Source organism: Lates calcarifer, linkage group LG12 (genome assembly GCF_001640805.2).
Source record: "Lates calcarifer isolate ASB-BC8 linkage group LG12, TLL_Latcal_v3, whole genome shotgun sequence".
Classification (NCBI taxonomy): Eukaryota; Metazoa; Chordata; class Actinopteri; family Centropomidae; genus Lates; species Lates calcarifer.
In genome coordinates this window covers 14,573,745-14,590,622 of record NC_066844.1, presented here as the reverse complement: position 1 = coordinate 14,590,622, position 16,878 = coordinate 14,573,745, and the positions used below count along the sequence as shown (strand labels likewise).

General features: G+C 42.6%; 1 protein-coding gene across 2 annotated transcripts; it reads right to left on the bottom strand.

The window, feature by feature from the left end:
- Window positions 1-23: 23 nt before the first annotated feature.
- Window positions 24-14,982, bottom strand: myh7ba (myosin, heavy chain 7B, cardiac muscle, beta a). 2 transcript variants are annotated; one of them, XM_018680003.2, is made up of 43 exons: window positions 14,849-14,982; window positions 14,200-14,303; window positions 13,941-14,084; window positions 13,578-13,734; window positions 13,432-13,459; window positions 13,011-13,107; window positions 12,384-12,407; window positions 12,163-12,255; window positions 11,985-12,048; window positions 11,739-11,837; window positions 11,550-11,653; window positions 11,323-11,461; window positions 11,096-11,214; window positions 10,609-10,758; window positions 10,242-10,412; window positions 9,970-10,149; window positions 9,740-9,872; window positions 9,582-9,658; window positions 9,173-9,260; window positions 8,978-9,095; window positions 8,745-8,868; window positions 8,007-8,143; window positions 5,998-6,253; window positions 5,649-5,891; window positions 5,309-5,485; window positions 5,040-5,185; window positions 4,856-4,946; window positions 4,372-4,761; window positions 4,143-4,269; window positions 3,929-4,047; window positions 3,608-3,804; window positions 3,340-3,523; window positions 2,917-3,082; window positions 2,681-2,805; window positions 2,458-2,573; window positions 2,144-2,336; window positions 1,842-2,045; window positions 1,448-1,573; window positions 1,042-1,212; window positions 836-940; window positions 625-720; window positions 388-522; window positions 24-141 (listed from the first exon to the last, which is right to left on the bottom strand). In XM_018680003.2, the coding sequence occupies exons 1-43, from the start codon at window positions 14,943-14,945 to the stop codon at window positions 130-132; spliced, it is 5,826 nt and encodes a 1,941-aa protein (XP_018535519.1). In that variant the 5' UTR covers window positions 14,946-14,982; the 3' UTR covers window positions 24-129. The 2 variants fall into 2 exon arrangements, with proteins under 2 accessions (XP_018535519.1, XP_050930427.1); XM_051074470.1 differs by lacking the exons at window positions 13,011-13,107; window positions 13,941-14,084; window positions 14,200-14,303; window positions 14,849-14,982 and having other exon boundaries at window positions 13,578-13,655.
- Between the last annotated feature and the right edge of the window lie 1,896 nt (window positions 14,983-16,878).

Below are 16,878 nucleotides of genomic sequence, written 5' to 3'. Positions count from 1 at the left end.
CACACAAAAAAATCATAGTCATATTTAGAGGTTTAAAAGTCTTTATTTGGGTGTGTCCACACAGTCGAGCACAGCTGTTGCAGCTGGCTAGCTGTGATATGTTTGGCTGTCGCGTTCAGCTTCACCACATCACTCACCAAGCTGAAATACACAAGACAGGGGTGTTTATTAGCAACCACATACACAGTGTCATAGAGTTACTCATGACCACACTCAAGATCACATGAGCTATGTGAGGTCATCTTCAACAGGATTACATCCAGTCTCTTCTAAGATTAGTTCTTGTTATGAAGCCTGCTGGCTAATTTTAATAAATTCTTCCAAAGGTCATACAGTTCTGCAGCATACTGTAATATGAAATGTATTATAGATATTTATTTTACCAACCTTGCTACCTTGGTCGCGAGTGCGAACCCGGAGCTTGTTGACCTGTGATTCGGCCATATCAGCCCTCTCCTCTGCATCATCAAGCTCATGCTGGATTTTCCTGTACTTAGACAAGTTGGTGTTTGCCTGCTCCTCCTGCAGAGAGAATATTTATAAAAATATTTAGTGTTCAGTGAATTGAAGGGATGCTCAGTCTCTTCAGTTACCTTATTTAAACCAAGCTGATAGTGGACTCACCGCTTCTTCAGCCTGTCTCTTGTAGCTTTTCACCTTGACCTGTAGCTTGTCAATGAGGTCCTGCAGACGGACCAGATTCTTCTTGTCTTCTTCAGCCTGTAGAAACATCACAGGGAGCTCTTACCCTGCTTTCAATTTATTTAAAAAACATGAAAAAAGCATTCATATTTTATACCCCAGCATGCTCTTTGTGCAGACAGTGGTGGTTTACCTGGTATGATAGCTCTTTGATTCTCCTCTCATACTTGCGTACACCCTTCTGATACTCTTGGCTCTTCTTTTGCTCAGACTCTAGTTCATTCTCCAGTTCTTTAACCTACCAGGGAGTAAATGACCAATCTGTTCGTTACAAATTTACCAGTTACTAGGGTTAGCAAATGATACAGTGACTACATAAACACTGATTTCATCTCTTACTCTGGCCTCCAGCTTCTGAACCTGCTTCTTGCCACCCTTAAGGGCGATTTGCTCAGCCTCATCCAGACGCATCTGCAGGTCCTTTATGGTCTGCTCCATGTTCTTCTTCATCCTCTCCAGATGGGCGCTAGTGTCCTGCTCCTTCTTCAGCTCCTCTGCCATCATGGCCGCCTACAAGTACAGAGGAATAGTGTTAATGGGGCATTAAGTAATCTCTAGCAGGACTGGAACTGACAGCAGCAACGCAAACAGGCTTCTGGCACCATTGTTTATTTAAGATTAGGTTAGATAATCAGTGTATCTCTCAAACCACCTGTAGATAATTTTTTAGTTATCTTGTGTCTTGTATATGTCTTGTACTTTTTTAAACTCTTGCACTTCACAGATTGTTTATTCAAGATCTTACATCAGTGATGGCCTTTTTGGCCTTCTCCTCTGCATTGCGGCACTCCTGAACAGCATCGTCAACCTCATTCGACAGCATGGTCAGATCACTCTCCAACTTCTTCTTCTGGTTGATCAGCCCAGTGTTCTGAAGAAAGAGACATGGTTGAAAGACATCTTTCAAGATTTAACTGTGTTATTTTGTCTCTAAAAGTATGACTTCTTTCATTTCTGAAAGTACTGGCTAGGATTCCATGGAACCTAAACTTAATTTTACAGAACAACCACAGAGACTACAACATACCCTTTTCATGCCCATCTACTGAAAGCAACCATCCTTTGATAAGCTAATTTATTTATTTGGAGTTATTGATTGGTAGATGCACTGCAAGGTAGTATTGAATAAATCCTCTTACCTGAGAGTGCAACAGGTTGACTCTTTCAGTGGCCTCAAGCAGTTCATGCTCAGCTAGCTTGCGTGCACGGTCGTTCTGCTCCAGCAGAGCCCTGAGCTCCTCCACCTCAGCAGCCAGCAGGTTATTTCGGCGCTCCGTTACCGCCACCTGCTCCTTCAGCTCCTCATTCTTGTGAATAGTCTCATCCAACTCCAGCTGAATGTCCTGGAGTCACAGATTAAGTGCATAATAAAATTATAGCAATGTCTTTCTCAATCTGACTTGGAGGGTGAGCTCACAGGTTGACTGCTGTATGGTCTCACCTTGACCTGAACCTGCAGGTTTCTCAGGAGTTTCTGGGACTCTGAGGCCTGCCTGTTGGCGTGGCTCAGCTGCACCTCCATCTCATTCAGGTCGCCCTCCATCTTCTTCCTCAGACGCACTGCCTCGTTGCGAGACTTAGCCTCGGCATCCAAGGTGGCCTGCATGGACTCCAGTGTTCTCTGGTGGTTACGACTAGAGGGTATAAACAGAAATATTATGAGGATACAATGTGTGTGGATTAGTTGAAAAATCTTGAATCTGCTGTAAAGTAGAATGAAAATAGTAAAACTATACCATGAACCATAAAACTCACCGAAGGTTGTCGATTTCCTCATCCTTCTCTGCCAGCTTCCTGTCAACGTCGGCCTTGATTTGGTTAAGCTCCAGCTGGATCCTGAGAGTTTTGCTCTCTTCATGCTCCAGAGTGCCCTGAGATAGACAGAAACACCACTAAATGCTTGAAGATATTTGTTTCAGTCAGAAATATCCAACAGAGTCTTAACAGGAGCAAGTGAGAGAACTTTGCAACTGCTTACTTCAGCTTCCTCCAGTGCAGCTTGAATCTCACTTTTCTCTATGTCCAGACCCTTCTTCATCTTCTCCAGCTCATGGATGGTCTTCGCTCCCTGACTGATTTGATCAGACAGGTCAGCAATCTCCTCTGGGGAAGTAATTAAATTAAATTAAAAAATTTTAAAAAATATATATTTTCACATCAAATCATAAAGTTTCTTCAATGCAACCTTCCAACTGGGATTTCTCTCAGCTGTACCTTGGAGGTTCTTGTTCTCCCTCTTAATGGTCTCCAGATGATCCAGGGTCTCCTCATAAGAATTCTTCAGTTTGAAGAGATCTGTGCTCAAGCCACGAGACTCTTTTTGAGAGGTCTCCAGCTCTGACTGGCACTCTTCATACTTCTGTTTCCACTCAGCCAACACCTGGAGGGAACAATGAGACTTATTCTCAGCTTTTAAACTGCACCTCATCTTCAGTGGACAAAGTAGTTACAATGGAGCCCAAGTCCTGATTTGGACATATGGTAAATTACTATAGAAAATCATTCAGAATTGGGTATGTGACTAATAAGGGAAATATCCCTTAAGGGAAACCACTGTAATCCTCTGCAATAGTTGTCAACAGGAAACACTGCTGAAATACTTTTCAAGGTGTAAATCTCAGCTCTCTTTGCCAGTACCTTGTCAAAGTTGCGTTGCTTCTTGTCTAGGGCAGCAGCTGCAGCGTTGGCACGCTCTAGGTCGATGACCAGGTCCTCGATCTCTGTCTGGAGCCGATGCTTGGTCTTTTCCAAGGAGGAGCACTTGGCATTGGATGCCTCCACTGTCTCTTCAGCCTCCTGCAGACGTGTCACCAGCTTCTTCCTAATGAGAGGTGAACAGATATGACTCTCTGCCTTCAAATGATCATTCTGCACCGCCTGATTATGTCAAAAATATCTTACTCACTTGGCTTCCTCCAGCTCCTCTGTCCTCTGAATGGCATCAGTTTCATACTTAGTCCTCCACTGAGCCACCTCGGCATTGGCCTTGGACAGAGCTCTCTGCAGCTCAGCCTTGGCCTCCTGTTCCTCATCGTATTGCTCTCGCAGAAGATCACAGTCATGTCGAGATGATTGCAGTGCATGGGCCAGGGCGTTCTTAGCCTTTAGAGACCAATCATGATGGTGGAGAGCAGTTAACTAAACTGGAGGAACTCTCAACCTCTACTAGTTAGCTACCAGCCTTGGAGATAATAACTACTGACTGATGCACTGATAGGTAGCTGACCTTATTCTCCTCCTCCAGCTGTTTCTTGAGCTCCTCAACATTCTGGCTGAAGGAGTTCTTGGCACGCTGGAGCTGAGACACCATGGATTCTCGCTCCTCAAGCTTCCTGCCCAGCTCACCTACAATGGGGGGAGAAAAAGGTATCTGTGCTATGAACCAGTCTGTGAAATCTGTTTGTGAGATTTATGATTTGTGAATTCTGAAAGTTTTTTACCACTCTCAGCCTGAGCACGGGCCCTTTGGGTGTTGGTTTCATTGAGCTGCCTCTGAAGCTCTTCAACCTTGGCTTTAGCCTCATTCATTTGGTCTTCATACAGGCGACACATCTTCTCTGAAGTAGCCTGCAGACAAAAAAATTAACAATTAACATTTTTGATGGACTGATCTAGTTAAGTTCCATTCTGCTTTATATCTCTCTGTGTGTTTTATGTTCATCTATATACCTTGCCCTTGGAAAGCTGCTCCACAGTGGAGGCCAGATCGTCAACTTCCATCTTGGCCTCGCTCCTCTCCTTCTCCAGCTTCTGTTTGACTCGCTGCAGGCTGTCGATCTGCTCACTCAGCTCTGCAACACTGTCAGCATGCTTCTTCCGCAAGGTTGCTGTCGTGGCCTCGTGGTGCAGCATGGCTTCTTCCAAGTCACGCCGTAGCTTTAGAAAATCTGTCTCTCTTTTCTTATTGATCTCAATCTGGGCTGAGGTTGCCCCACCAGCCTCTTCCAGGCGCTCACTCAGCTCCTCCAGCTCTCGAGCCACATCACCACGCTGCTTCTCCACTTTGGCCCTACAAGCACGGTCGGCCTCCAGCTCCTCTTCCAGCTCCTCAGTACGAGCCTGGAGGGGCAATAATGATCAGTTACTTTGTAAAAAATTATGTTTCATTACTACTCTATTGACCTACTCTATAGGTCAAGAGACTAATTTTCACCTGTAACTCCTTTATCTTCTTCTGGAGTTGATTGACCAAGGCTTGTTCATCTTCAATCCTTGTGCTCATCGCATTCATTTCAAAGTCTTTCCTGGTAGAAAAAAAATATTTGATGATCACTACTTCTTAACAGCTTCAAATGCAAGATTGTATTTTTTTTCCATGAATATATGTTAACTCTCACTTTTTAAGCTTCTCTTCAAGTTGTTGTTTGTCATTCTCCAGATCCATAACAGACTCCAAGGAGAGTTTCAGATCTCCCTCCAGCTTACGTTTGACCCGTTCCAGGTCCATACGCAGTTTCTTCTCTTGTTCCAGTGAGCCCTCCAGCTGAGTCACATTAGAAAGGTAAAAATGTTACTTTACTATATGCATATAATATATTACCCCCTGTGGACTAAGTAATATAACATTATATTTTTCCCCTGCTTTTAAAGAGATAAACAAACTCACATCATCTACTTGTTGCTCCAGCTTTGCCTTGGCTTTGGTCAGAGTGTTGACTTTGTCTTCCTCTGCCTGCAGGTCATCCAGAGTCTGCTGATGAGCCTCCTGCAGAGCCTTCTTCTCTTTGGTCAGCTTCAGTATGGTTTCATCCAGAGCTGCCATTTCCTCAATCAGGTTCTTCACCTGCAAAGAACAAGAAGAAAAGAAATCTGACACTTTGAAATGTTTATTTTTATTTTTCCCCTCTGTCATGTAGTACAATTCATTGTATCTGCTGTGTGTCTTTCTGTTGCCTTTTAGTGCCCTCTGGAGGCAACTCACTGCTCTCCTTTTTCACTCTTCTCACCTTGTTCTCTGTGGCATGTTTCTCCTTTTCCACTTTAGCCAAGGTGATCTCCAGATCATCAATGTCTCTCTTCAGCTCAGCGCATTCGTCCTCCAGTTTGCGCTTCTTGGCGAGCACATTAGCGCTCATCTCTTCCTCATCCTCCAGCCTCTCCATGATTTCTTTCACTTTGGCCTCCAGCTGGATCTTAGTTTTGATGAGCAGGTCACATCGTTCCTCTGCATCTGCTAGATTGTCCTGCTCCTATTGGATAAAAGACAGAAATAGTAGTAATGGTAAATGCATTCACATGCTACTACAGTATCTGTATTAGTAGATGCTGGATGTTTGAATACTGTACATCACTTACTGCCTGCAGCTGTAGAGAGAGGTCATTCTTCTCTTGGATCAGGCTGACCTGCCTCTCTTCCAGCTCCTTACGCTTGAGCTCTGATTTTTCCAGAGCTTCCTTCAACTTGGCCAGCTCTTCCTTCAGAGAGGCCAGCTCTTTCTCGTTGGCGGCGCTCTTCAGTAGAGGCTTTATTTTGAAGAAGAGCTTCATCCAGGGCCAGTGCTTTACAGCGTTGAAGGCCCGGATGTTCCACTGGATGATCATCAGAGCTTCCCTGAAAATGGGAATAAATAAAAAGAAGGGATTAGCTTGGGTGAGGATTTTACTTTTACTTACTTACTTTTGCAGCTGCTAGGGGATTCATGGAAAGGTTTTAGGAGTAGCTTTACTAATGTAAAAAAAAAAATAATTATGATTTGACAAAAAAATCTATATATATGTCAACACAGACTGAAGACCATAAGGTAAGTTCCATTTGAGAGTCCATGAAAAACTTGTAAGCAAGCAAACAAGTGGAGGTCCAAACAATTATACTAAAAATAATGGATAAAGTTAGAAATAAAGAGTTAAAATACCCAAATATACCTAAGGGCAATTCATAAAGCTAGAATAAAATTGAAATAGCAAAATATAAGGGGGGTAAAATAGACAATTAAAAGTAATATTGATAAACAGTTGAAATAGTAATAATAAGTCATAGACAAATGGTTAAAACATCTCATTTCTGCCACTAGTTGTAGGAATGCAAACTTGACCACACCAACCTAAATTCTGACAGTTTAATTCTATTAAAAATATTGTAACAATATCCACAATATCATATTAAAATGATATTAAGTTTAAAATGAATTAAAATTAACACGTTTGGATGAGGGGGTACTTGAGCTCATCTGATATTGCTGTGTGGGTAAGTTTGAAATAAAGGTTGGAAAACACTGATGTGGAGCACATGACACTTTAAAACCAGAGCAAGGGAAGCTGAGAGCAAGTGTATCTCAAGAGAAAGGTCAAAAAGATTTATCCTGGACTTCCCCGTTTACTTATTTAGTTACTTCTGCTTGGTGCTTAATTTTTGGCACTAATCATACACAGAGGGATGCGACATGAAATCATACACCTAATGATGCTTTTGATGTTTCATGACTGTGACCAAACAGGGTTACTAGATTGATTTAGTCTCAGTAGGATGGCGTCTCACAGCCCTAAATATGGACCCAGAGCAGATTGGTCAAGGACTTTCTGTCAGTGTTTAGGGGGTGAGTTTGAGTGAGCGTGCACACGCTAGGGTGGAAGGTGACTGAAGAAGGGTGGGGGAGCTGATTGCATGTTTGACATGACTCCATGCCGGGTGCCTCTCAAAGGTGAGCGTCTGTGTTTATTTAGAAACTAAAACCCTCTGTCCAATGGTCGGCTTTAATCCTCTGTCACCCTCCACATATTCCATCAATGCACTCACTTAGAAGTACAGGCGCCGCGGACAAAAGGGGCCAGGGGCCATTGGGCATCCAGGGAGGGGGCAGAGGGTTGTATTTTTAGGGAGGGCCCGAGCAGCTGCCACTTGACACATGTCGCCACCTGGCTCTGAGGACACCGTCAGCATTGTTTAATTTAGAGAGAGCGGATGGAGAGAATGGACGGAGACCTGTGAGAGTGGTGTGTGTGAGTAGTGCTCTTATTAACAGTAGGGCCACACACATGCCTGGTAACCATACAAGGGCAAGCACACGCCTCACACACGCCGATAACACTGCCCTTGCATGCCACGCATACTAGAGCGAGGGAGTGAACACTAAGGTATAGTGTATCACAAGCTGAAAGGCTCATGGCCGATCGTGTTGCTATTGAACCTGTTCACAGAAGCAACTGGTGTTGGAGGTCTTTCTGGTTTTTTGCACTCATGTCTTCACCTTCCTATGAGGTATAAAGCTCAAAGGCTTTCCTGTGCCTATGAATGCATTTTATATTCACGAGGGTTCACAAAAATGCTTTTGATCCCAAAAGTTTTCATTTTCATCATGCCGTTTTACCTCCTTTCCATCATCCTCAGCAGCTCCATCCTCATAATTTTGCCACGGGCGGCTGCCTGCAGCAGCGTTAGGACTTTGGCCAAACGCTCGTCCCTCAGCTCCTCGAGGTGACCAAGCAGGCCGGCCTTGAAGAACACCTACATGAGGAAAGGAGATAAAGATTAAGTTAACAGCACAGCTTTTAAAAACAAGAAGACATATAACCCAAAATAAATGAATAAAATCATGGCAACCAAGAATGGATCAAATAAAGTTCCAAGTTTTTTTTTTTTTTTTTAAATATCTATGATGACATAATTATTTAAATAGATATCATCACGCTGTGCTTCCAATTTGCCAATTGTAAGGCATGCTGTCTGAGTACTTTGCCATACACAACCCTGCACAGTGGTGGAAGAAGTATTTGTACATATTAATACCACAGTCAAAAAATACTTGATTACAAATAAAGGTCTAATTAAGTAAAATTAAGTAAGTACGTTTTCAAAGCAACTGTATTATGTGTGCAGAAAATGTTTCCTGTGAGTTTCATATTATTATGGTTTATATATTATTTGATTATTAATGCAGATGCATTGATGTGTGAACACCAGTTTAATATTATAGTTTGTACAGGTTGAACTAATTCTGACTGTTTTATATACTGTTGGGTAATTTAACCTGTAACAACATGTCATGTAGAGGTGTAATAGCATAAAATGCTAATATTCAAGTAAAGACCACGCTGCTGCCCTCTACCTTTGTGTGTCCAAATTTGTACTGGTTGTGGTCGATATCTAGGGAGGCCAGCAGCTTCTCCGCAGCCTTCCTGCTGTCCACAAACTTATCATCTGGGATGGCATGTGGATTCAGGATGCGATAGCTGAATATATGAAAAGAGTGTTTCAGGACTGATTATCAGTGAGACTGAATGCCAATCCCACAATATTCAAAAAGTGAGGTGACTTTTCTGTGAGTGTGGTCTGTCTTACCGCTGTTTGAACTCAGCGTAGAGGATGCGGTTGGGAAAGCCCTTTCTGCAGATCCTGATGCCTTCTAACACACCGTTGCAGCGCAGCTGGTGCAGCACCAAGAAAGGATCCATGATCCCTGCACAGAACAGGTTTCAGGCATTAGCCTGGTCCCCGTCAATCCCCTGATATGTGATGACTGTGCTGTGCTGTTACCTGGAGTCTTGGTCTCATTAGGGATGATGCAGCGAACAAAGTGGGGCTGGGTGCTACGAAGGTTGGTCATCAGCTTGTTCAGATTTTCCTGGAGTAAAGGAGAAATACTAAAAATTAGGTTAATCGAGTCAATAAAAATTCCTTGACTTTTGTACTGTGAAAACATCATTTGCAGGCCCTTTGAGTTCCTCGTGTGAAATCCCTGACGAAAAGGAGACAGGAGCCAGCACAGACTTAAAGTGATGTTCATGTGATCATTGCCCTAAACATCACTGCAAGTCTTAACTGCCTCCATCCCAGTTGTCCAGAGATGCCCACAATTTCTCACATCACCTGAAAAATTGTTATTGGGATTAACTTCTATCTAAATTCACTTTTATCAATTATGGACCATTTTACAGAGGCTCACCTTGTGAAGCTGTGACACAGTCTGGAAAGAGGCTGCCTTCTTCCTCTTTTCCTTGCTCCCGGGCTTCGGGTCAGATGCTGCGAGGTGATTAGCAGGGTGATTAATCTGGCCATTTTAAAGTGGACTACATGCTATAGTCAGAATCCTGTTTAACGTACCTGAATCTGAGCCAACGTAATTCTCGTACAGAGAAGCTAGCAGCTTGCTGGAGGACTTCTGGAAACATGCCACCACTGTCTCATTCAGTGGGTCTTTGTTTTTGTCCAGCCAGCCAACAGTGTTATATGGTACCTGTGAAATGCATCAGAGACATCCAGATAATTGACCTCTGCATATAACAAATAATGTTGTACAGCTGTCTGAGTGCTTTAGTAAGGAGCACACTTACCACTCCAGCATAGTGCACCAGCTCAAAATGGGCCTCGTACTTGCGTTTCTTGTCCGGCCGTGGCTTTTGGAAATTAGGTGACTTGCCAATATGATTATCATACAACTTGGCTTTAAAGCTGTTGTCTGTGGCCTTCGGGAACATGCACTCCTCTTCAAGGATGGACATGATTCCCAGTGGCTGGAGGAAGAGCAGCGTGTTAATCTACTACGCCTTTTTGAAACTCATCTATGATTAAACTTTGCCTGTTACAGATACAATACTTTGTTTACCTTTTCAATAAGATCAATACAAGCTTGGAGGTCCAAGCCAAAGTCGATGAAGGTCCATTCAATGCCCTCACGTTTGTACTCCTCCTGCTCCAGGATGAACATGTGGTGATTGAAAAACTGTTGCAGTTTCTCATTTGTGAAGTTGATGCATAGCTGCTCGAAGCTATTGAGCTGCAATGGAAGAGGAACAGGTGTTCAGAGGAGGCTTTTGAGAACAGTTTCGAAAAAAACATGAGCTTCATCCTGCAGCACTGCTAATTTACCACTGTGAGGAAAAGAGGGTGAGATACACACAGAGAACCTGTTGATTTTATACCAAAAATGTGACCATGCAACCAGAAAAGCAGTTTGAGCAGAGAAAACTTACTTCAAAGATTTCAAACCCAGCAATGTCCAGGACTCCTATGAAGTACTGGCGAGGCAGGGAGGTATACAGGGTCCGGTTGATGCGCCCCACGAGCCATTTGAACATGCGGTCATACGTGGCTTTGGCCAGAGCGCCGACGGCGTAGTTAACCTACAGCACCCACGCACACACACACACACACACACACACACAGGAGGAGTACAGCTGTCATTCACATGGATATACCCTGTTGCTTAGACACCAGATTCCACTATCTGTGGAGTGACGAGTGTATTGATTGACTAAGGATTAAGAAGCTGTCCCTCGTCAGCATATGAGTCGTCCAGAGTGAAGTGAAGCTGAACACACTGATGTCTTACTACAGTGTAAAGTACCTTTCACACTACAATAATAGACACTATATAATAATAATCTGTCACATTACCAAAAAAAACAACAAAAAAAAACAAACAAACAAAAACAGACAGCAGATGTTACATCGCCTCACCTGTTCAACGTTCTGTCCCTTCACCACGTACTCGTTCCCCACCTTCACCCTCGGGTGGAGGAGGCCCTTGATGAGGTCAGCTGAACTGACTCCCATCAGGTACGAGGCCTTGTCTGCACCTGGTCAACAAACAGGACAAAAATGGAACAAAGGAAAGAGTGAATATCAAGCTTGCTTTTAAATCTGTACTCGCTTTTGTGACCGATATCACATTTACTGGCTCCTACTTTCAGTGCCATCAGCCTCCGCCTGCTCCTCACGCTGCTTTTGCTTGAACTTCATGTTGCCAAAGTGCATGATGGCTCCGACTATTTTATAGCAGCCGTACTTCTCATCAGGCAGGAAGCCCAGGATGTCCATGGCATGCTGCAAAAAGAAAAAGAAGATGTTTTCGAGCAACTTGATGGGATACAGCTGATTTTCTTCTGTGTATGGAGAGGATAAAAGTTCTTACATCAGTGGCCATCAGCTCCTGTCCGTCATCCAAGTTCTCAACAGTGGTGACACCCTGCGAGCAGAAGTGGTAGTCATATGGGTTGGAGGACACCAGCAGCATGTCTGAAACAAAGAGTTATCAAGTTCATGTCACAGTCCTGCAGTAGTATGCAGTTAAAATATCTGAAGCAGGCTAGAATGAACAGACCTAACAGTTCTGGTTTCTTCTGCGACATGATCTGATAGTAGATGTGGTAGCTCCTCTCACCGGGCTGCTGAAATATCACTCTGGATTTTTCCAGAAGATCTGAAGCACAGTGAGAGGGGTGACATGTTCATATTAGACATTAAACAAAACTGAGAAATATATGGTGTTAAAAACAAACAAACAAACAAACAAACAAACAAACAAAAAAAAAAAAAAAAAAAAAACAGCATGTGACCATTAACTCACATATATCAATATCAGCTGAGGCCAGTTTGCCAGTAGGTCCAAAGTGGATCCTGATGAACTTGCCCTGTGTGAAATGGATCAAAATATTCATGAGATGCAAAAAAGAAATTAACATAATATTAATGCTATTAAATGTATGTACAACATACTAGACACTGGGAATTTTCCAGGTACTTACAAAACGGGATGAGTTGTCATTCCTTAACGTTTTGGCATTACCAAATGCCTCCATGGCAGGGTTTGCCTCAATGATCTGATCCTCCAGAGTTCCCTGGAAGACAAAAAAGGTCAAATGTAAAGATGCACTCAATCACTTTATTTTTACAATGTACAGAGTATTTTAGTTCACTGTTAAACACAATAGAGCTGCATTCATTTTTTTCTGTAGTTTAAACTCACCCCTGTTTTCGTGGCAGGACCTTGCTACAAAAGAAGAAGGTGAGAAGCCTGTGAGTGTGGACGTTATGTCAAGGGTGACTGAATAATGCTGTCACAACCAAAGGGGAAAACCATGACCAACTGGAAAATTAGAAACTGGTTGTTAAAGCTGTGGTAAAAAAAACAAAACAATGGCCACCTTGTTTTATTTGATGAAGTGTGGTGAACACAGGGGAGAAAAAGGGAGGAAAAATGAGCATCAAACAACAAAGAAAAGTCAAAAACCAAAAATCAAATCAAAGGGAAAGATAATGGGAAAAAATTTGGAGCCAAAAAAAAAAAAAGGAAAGAGAGGAATGACATGGAAGGGGGGAAAGAAAAATAATTCAAAAATCAATGAGGAAGCATAGTAGAGTGGCTGGAAATGGCTACACAACAGATGAGGGTAAAGACTCAGACATGAATGTAATCAGTTCTCACATTCACAGTGAGGAAAATGTATGGACACGGTTTAAAGGGAATACACTGAAGGATTCCTGGGACCAAAAAAAAAAATAAAAAAAATGAAGAAAATAAAAATAAAATACAGCAAAAAGCTTTAAAAAGGGGGAGGAAAACAAAAAATATGGGTTGCCACATCAGCCTTACTGCTTTTTTGGCAGTTGTTTCCCCAAGAGCTGCCACAATGGCAAAATACTGAATGACACGTTTCGTGTTGACAGTTTTGCCAGCACCGGATTCTCCGCTATAGGAGTGTGAAAAAATAACATACAGTGTACATACAACAGGTACAGTTAAAAAAAACTGTCAACAAAACTGATAAAAGTTGGTGTAAATCAAAATCATGACACTGCAGGTTAAAACAGAAAAAGTAAAAAAAAAAAGAAAAAAAAGAAAAAAAGAACAAATTTCAGTCAAAGCCAAAAAACATTTGAGAAAAAAAATATAATTTGTAAAGTGGCTGCATGTGGAAAGTCTGGCTGCTCATACAGTTACAAACTGTCTGTTTCTTCTCTAATTTGTGACTTGAAACCAAAAATATGATAAACTACAAACAGTTTCTACTTACGTGATGAGCATGGACTGGTTCTCCCGATCTGATGAGGAGAAAATAAGTATAAGTAAAGTGTTCTTATGTTTGGTTTATGTATTAGTGGTTAGAAGCATGTGTGTTCTGTATGCTCTTGTAATATCTTAGTGCGTGAAAACACTCACTGCGCAGCATGTCATTGTAGGCGTTATCTGCTATGGAGTAGATGTGTGGCGGTGCCTCAGAGCGGCGTTTGCCTTTGTAAACAGCGACCACAGGGGCTGTGTAGACGGGCAGCCATTTGTATGGATTCACTGTCACACAGAAGAGCCCAGAGTAGGTCTGAGGAAACAGGAGGACATGACACAAGATTAACTCACCATGATACATCACATATATGCAAAATGACCAATCTTGGTACTGAGTGGTTGACACTGCTCAAGCCTCACAGTTAAACTCTGTAATTTAATCTTGGGTAATTATGCCCTTTGGGGAACATGGAAACATGGGACAGGGGAAGTGCCATAAGTCCTTAATGGGATACTCACATAGATCATCCAGGAGGAGTAGCGTCTGCGCAGGTTGTACAGCACAGAAGCCTCGTTGAGGTGTGTTAGCATGGCCATGTCTTCAATCATGTCATACTTAGGAGGATTCATCTGCTGGATGTCACCATCCTTCACTGTCAGAGTCTAAAGTAATGAACACAGGCAGACATGCACAGGGGCTCTTTACATACTGAATATGTTTGAGTGTGTAATAATAAAAAATGAGAGGAAATCTGTTGGTGGATGAATGATCACTTACCCTCCCATCTTTGGTCTCAACAATGACTTTGTCACCGCTGAGCTCCTTGATCTCAATCTCAATGTACGCCTCTTTTTCATCAGGGATCCAGGCTCGCTTCTTGCCTAATAGGACAGCAGAGAGGTGTGTATTTAGTGGGAGGATGTAAAACTGCAGAACTCACCAACATCCAAAAGCTGAATAGAAACCTAAGAATAAATAACCACACAGTAAAAGATATTACACAAATAAGCCTAGGAGGTACAAAACATCTTGATCTCTTTTATTGTTTTATTGTCTCTTTTTATACACCGTTTTCTTTAAAACATTTGGAATGAAATAATATAGAATTGTGAGATTTTCGTTTCACAAATCAAGATGAAGCAATCCAACAGTACAAGAACAATTATTTTGAATGGCATGATATTAATTATGTATTTTATGCCCAGTTTCATGACTGTTAATTCTCTCTTTAAAACATTATATCCAAAACCTGAAACTACAATGACAAATCATGATCTGACACCACCTGCTGTATTTCACATCCTTATTCAACAACCGATACAAATTTAAAATTGCATCCAAAACCATATTTGATTATGATATTAATATTTTAATGTGATTTGCCCTATAAGGTTCCGTTTCTTTGAGGTGTCCTTATTAGGCCTACCGTCAAAAGCGACGGTGTGCGCCGTCAGCAGCTCCAGTTCAGATTTGCGTAAAAACGGTGCAGCCTCCCCGAACTCCTTCATGTCATAGCGCTTCATGGTGACAACTCCTCGCCGGCCCCCGCAGCAGGACGCACCAGTGAGACAGACGAGTTGTGGAATTCCCTTGGTAAGAAAACAAAGCTCTGTGTTAGTCAGTGGTTCTTAATGAGTCAAAGCTGTTTTTTTTATTATTATTATTACTTCAGCCTCCCGCTATTGATGAAAACGCTGCTCGTGCGTAAAGAGCGCAAATCCGCTATCACCATTTGAGAATAAAAAATCTAGAAACGCACAGCGCGTTGGCTGGCAGCTCCCAACTAAGGTAAACAATATCACTACGCCGGTAAGAGTAAAATTAAGACTCTGTAAGACGTTTTAAAGGGCGGTCAGCCCGCGCGTAAAATGCGTAATGACCAACCTACCAAACGACGGCAAAAAAAGTTGTCCACTGACCTCAGGACGATCACAACGAAATAACAGCTTGGTGAGATGTGCCTTCCTTTATACTGTGTTCCTCAAGGTCACGGTCAGTGGACATTTGTCCCTCATTAGCATATGCCACCTCCTCCGACGCCTATTGGTGCTGAGCGCCTGTCTCAATTGACACAAAAGGAAAGCTACGTTTTTGTCATTGCGCTAAACCCAAGCCGGCTATTTTTGTATCCAAGTTATTTTATGCACTGTACACACTGCGAGGGAGTGGGAGAGAGTTGCATTAGGAGCATCCCTGTAGGGGGGAATTTTTTCACTCCATAGATTTTGAAGGGCAGTGCATCATTGTCTCTACCAGGATAGTGATTTGTGTCCACACCCGGCGACAAAATCTGGAAATCTGACGGAATATTCACAGGGAAACTACTAATTTAAATGCACAGAATATTAAAAGAAAAAACAGTTACAGCCAGTACTCCTAAGCACATATCCTGAATTGGGTTATTGTTTTTTATCCAACCCTAATCCTCTGATAAACACAAATGAACTCATCCCACTTTAGGTGACTTTGATGCTCATGAACTCATCGTGGCCTCTAAGTAATATCCCTGCAGCCTTTGTGTTGTTAAGTGCCAACAGGGATGTTTGCTATTGTGTGTGGCCACAGAGGATGCAACCTTAGAGGAGATTATTTCAGGAGCTGTGTGGCATTAAACATGCTACTATAAATACACAACATTATATTAATAGCGAGAAACATGGCGCGTGGCTCCTACCAGGAAAATAAAGTGCCTCATATGATTTTAAAACAAATAAACATGAGCTGCGATTCAGTCAAAAGATGAGATGAAAGATTTAAATTCTACTTTTAGCTCTTTTTTAAAATTTTTTTATATTGTTTCTTCGTACCCATTAGGCAGCAACATCTACCACTTTAATGCCTTGGCCCTCAGATGAAAATGTTAAGTGTCCTGGTAACCATCCACTGACAGCGCTGTGTGTCATGTTGTCACACGTAGCTGTTGTAATTTTGTGTATCCAGTAATTCTGGCATAAGCACTGCGCCTCTCGCACTCTGGCTCCACCAGATCTGACCTTCAGAGCAAGGGGAGAGGTTGGTGCCTGGTATGAGAGCAGGGTGACAGTGCAGCACGGGGGGAAGGGGGGAGGAGGGTGAGGGGGGGGGGGAAAAGGGGACCACGGTTTCTCAGAATAGACAAAGCCAGAGTCCAGCATTCCTGATAGGGAGATTGACTGTTAACTGTTGGCTGCGCCGAATTCTGCAAAAGCCATGGAGATAAGCTGAAAACAGGCCATCTACAGCTAACGTGGACGCTGTAACTTTTACAAACCCTAAAAGGTGACAGGACCACCTGTAACATGATAAAAAAAGGCTTTGCTCTCTTTTCTCAACACACACACACACACACACACACACACACACACACACACACACACACATACATACACACACACAGAAACAAGAAAAGATGGGGCAGCCATCTTTGTTGACAACTCTATCTGTTCCCGTGGCAGTCTAAGAGGTGTTGCCGTGATA

Excerpts from the sequence above, each read along its gene's own strand:
- myh7ba (XM_018680003.2), bottom strand. The coding sequence starts at position 14,945 with ATGAAGCGCTATGACATGAAGGAGTTCGGGGAGGCTGCACCGTTTTTA. Across the intron at positions 4,947-5,039 it reads CTTGAAGAGAAGCTTAAAAA|GAAAGACTTTGAAATGAATG; the intron begins GTGAGAGTTAAC and ends TTTTTCTACCAG. Across the intron at positions 1,213-1,447 it reads CCAAAAAGGCCATCACTGAT|GCGGCCATGATGGCAGAGGA; the intron begins GTAAGATCTTGA and ends CTGTACTTGTAG.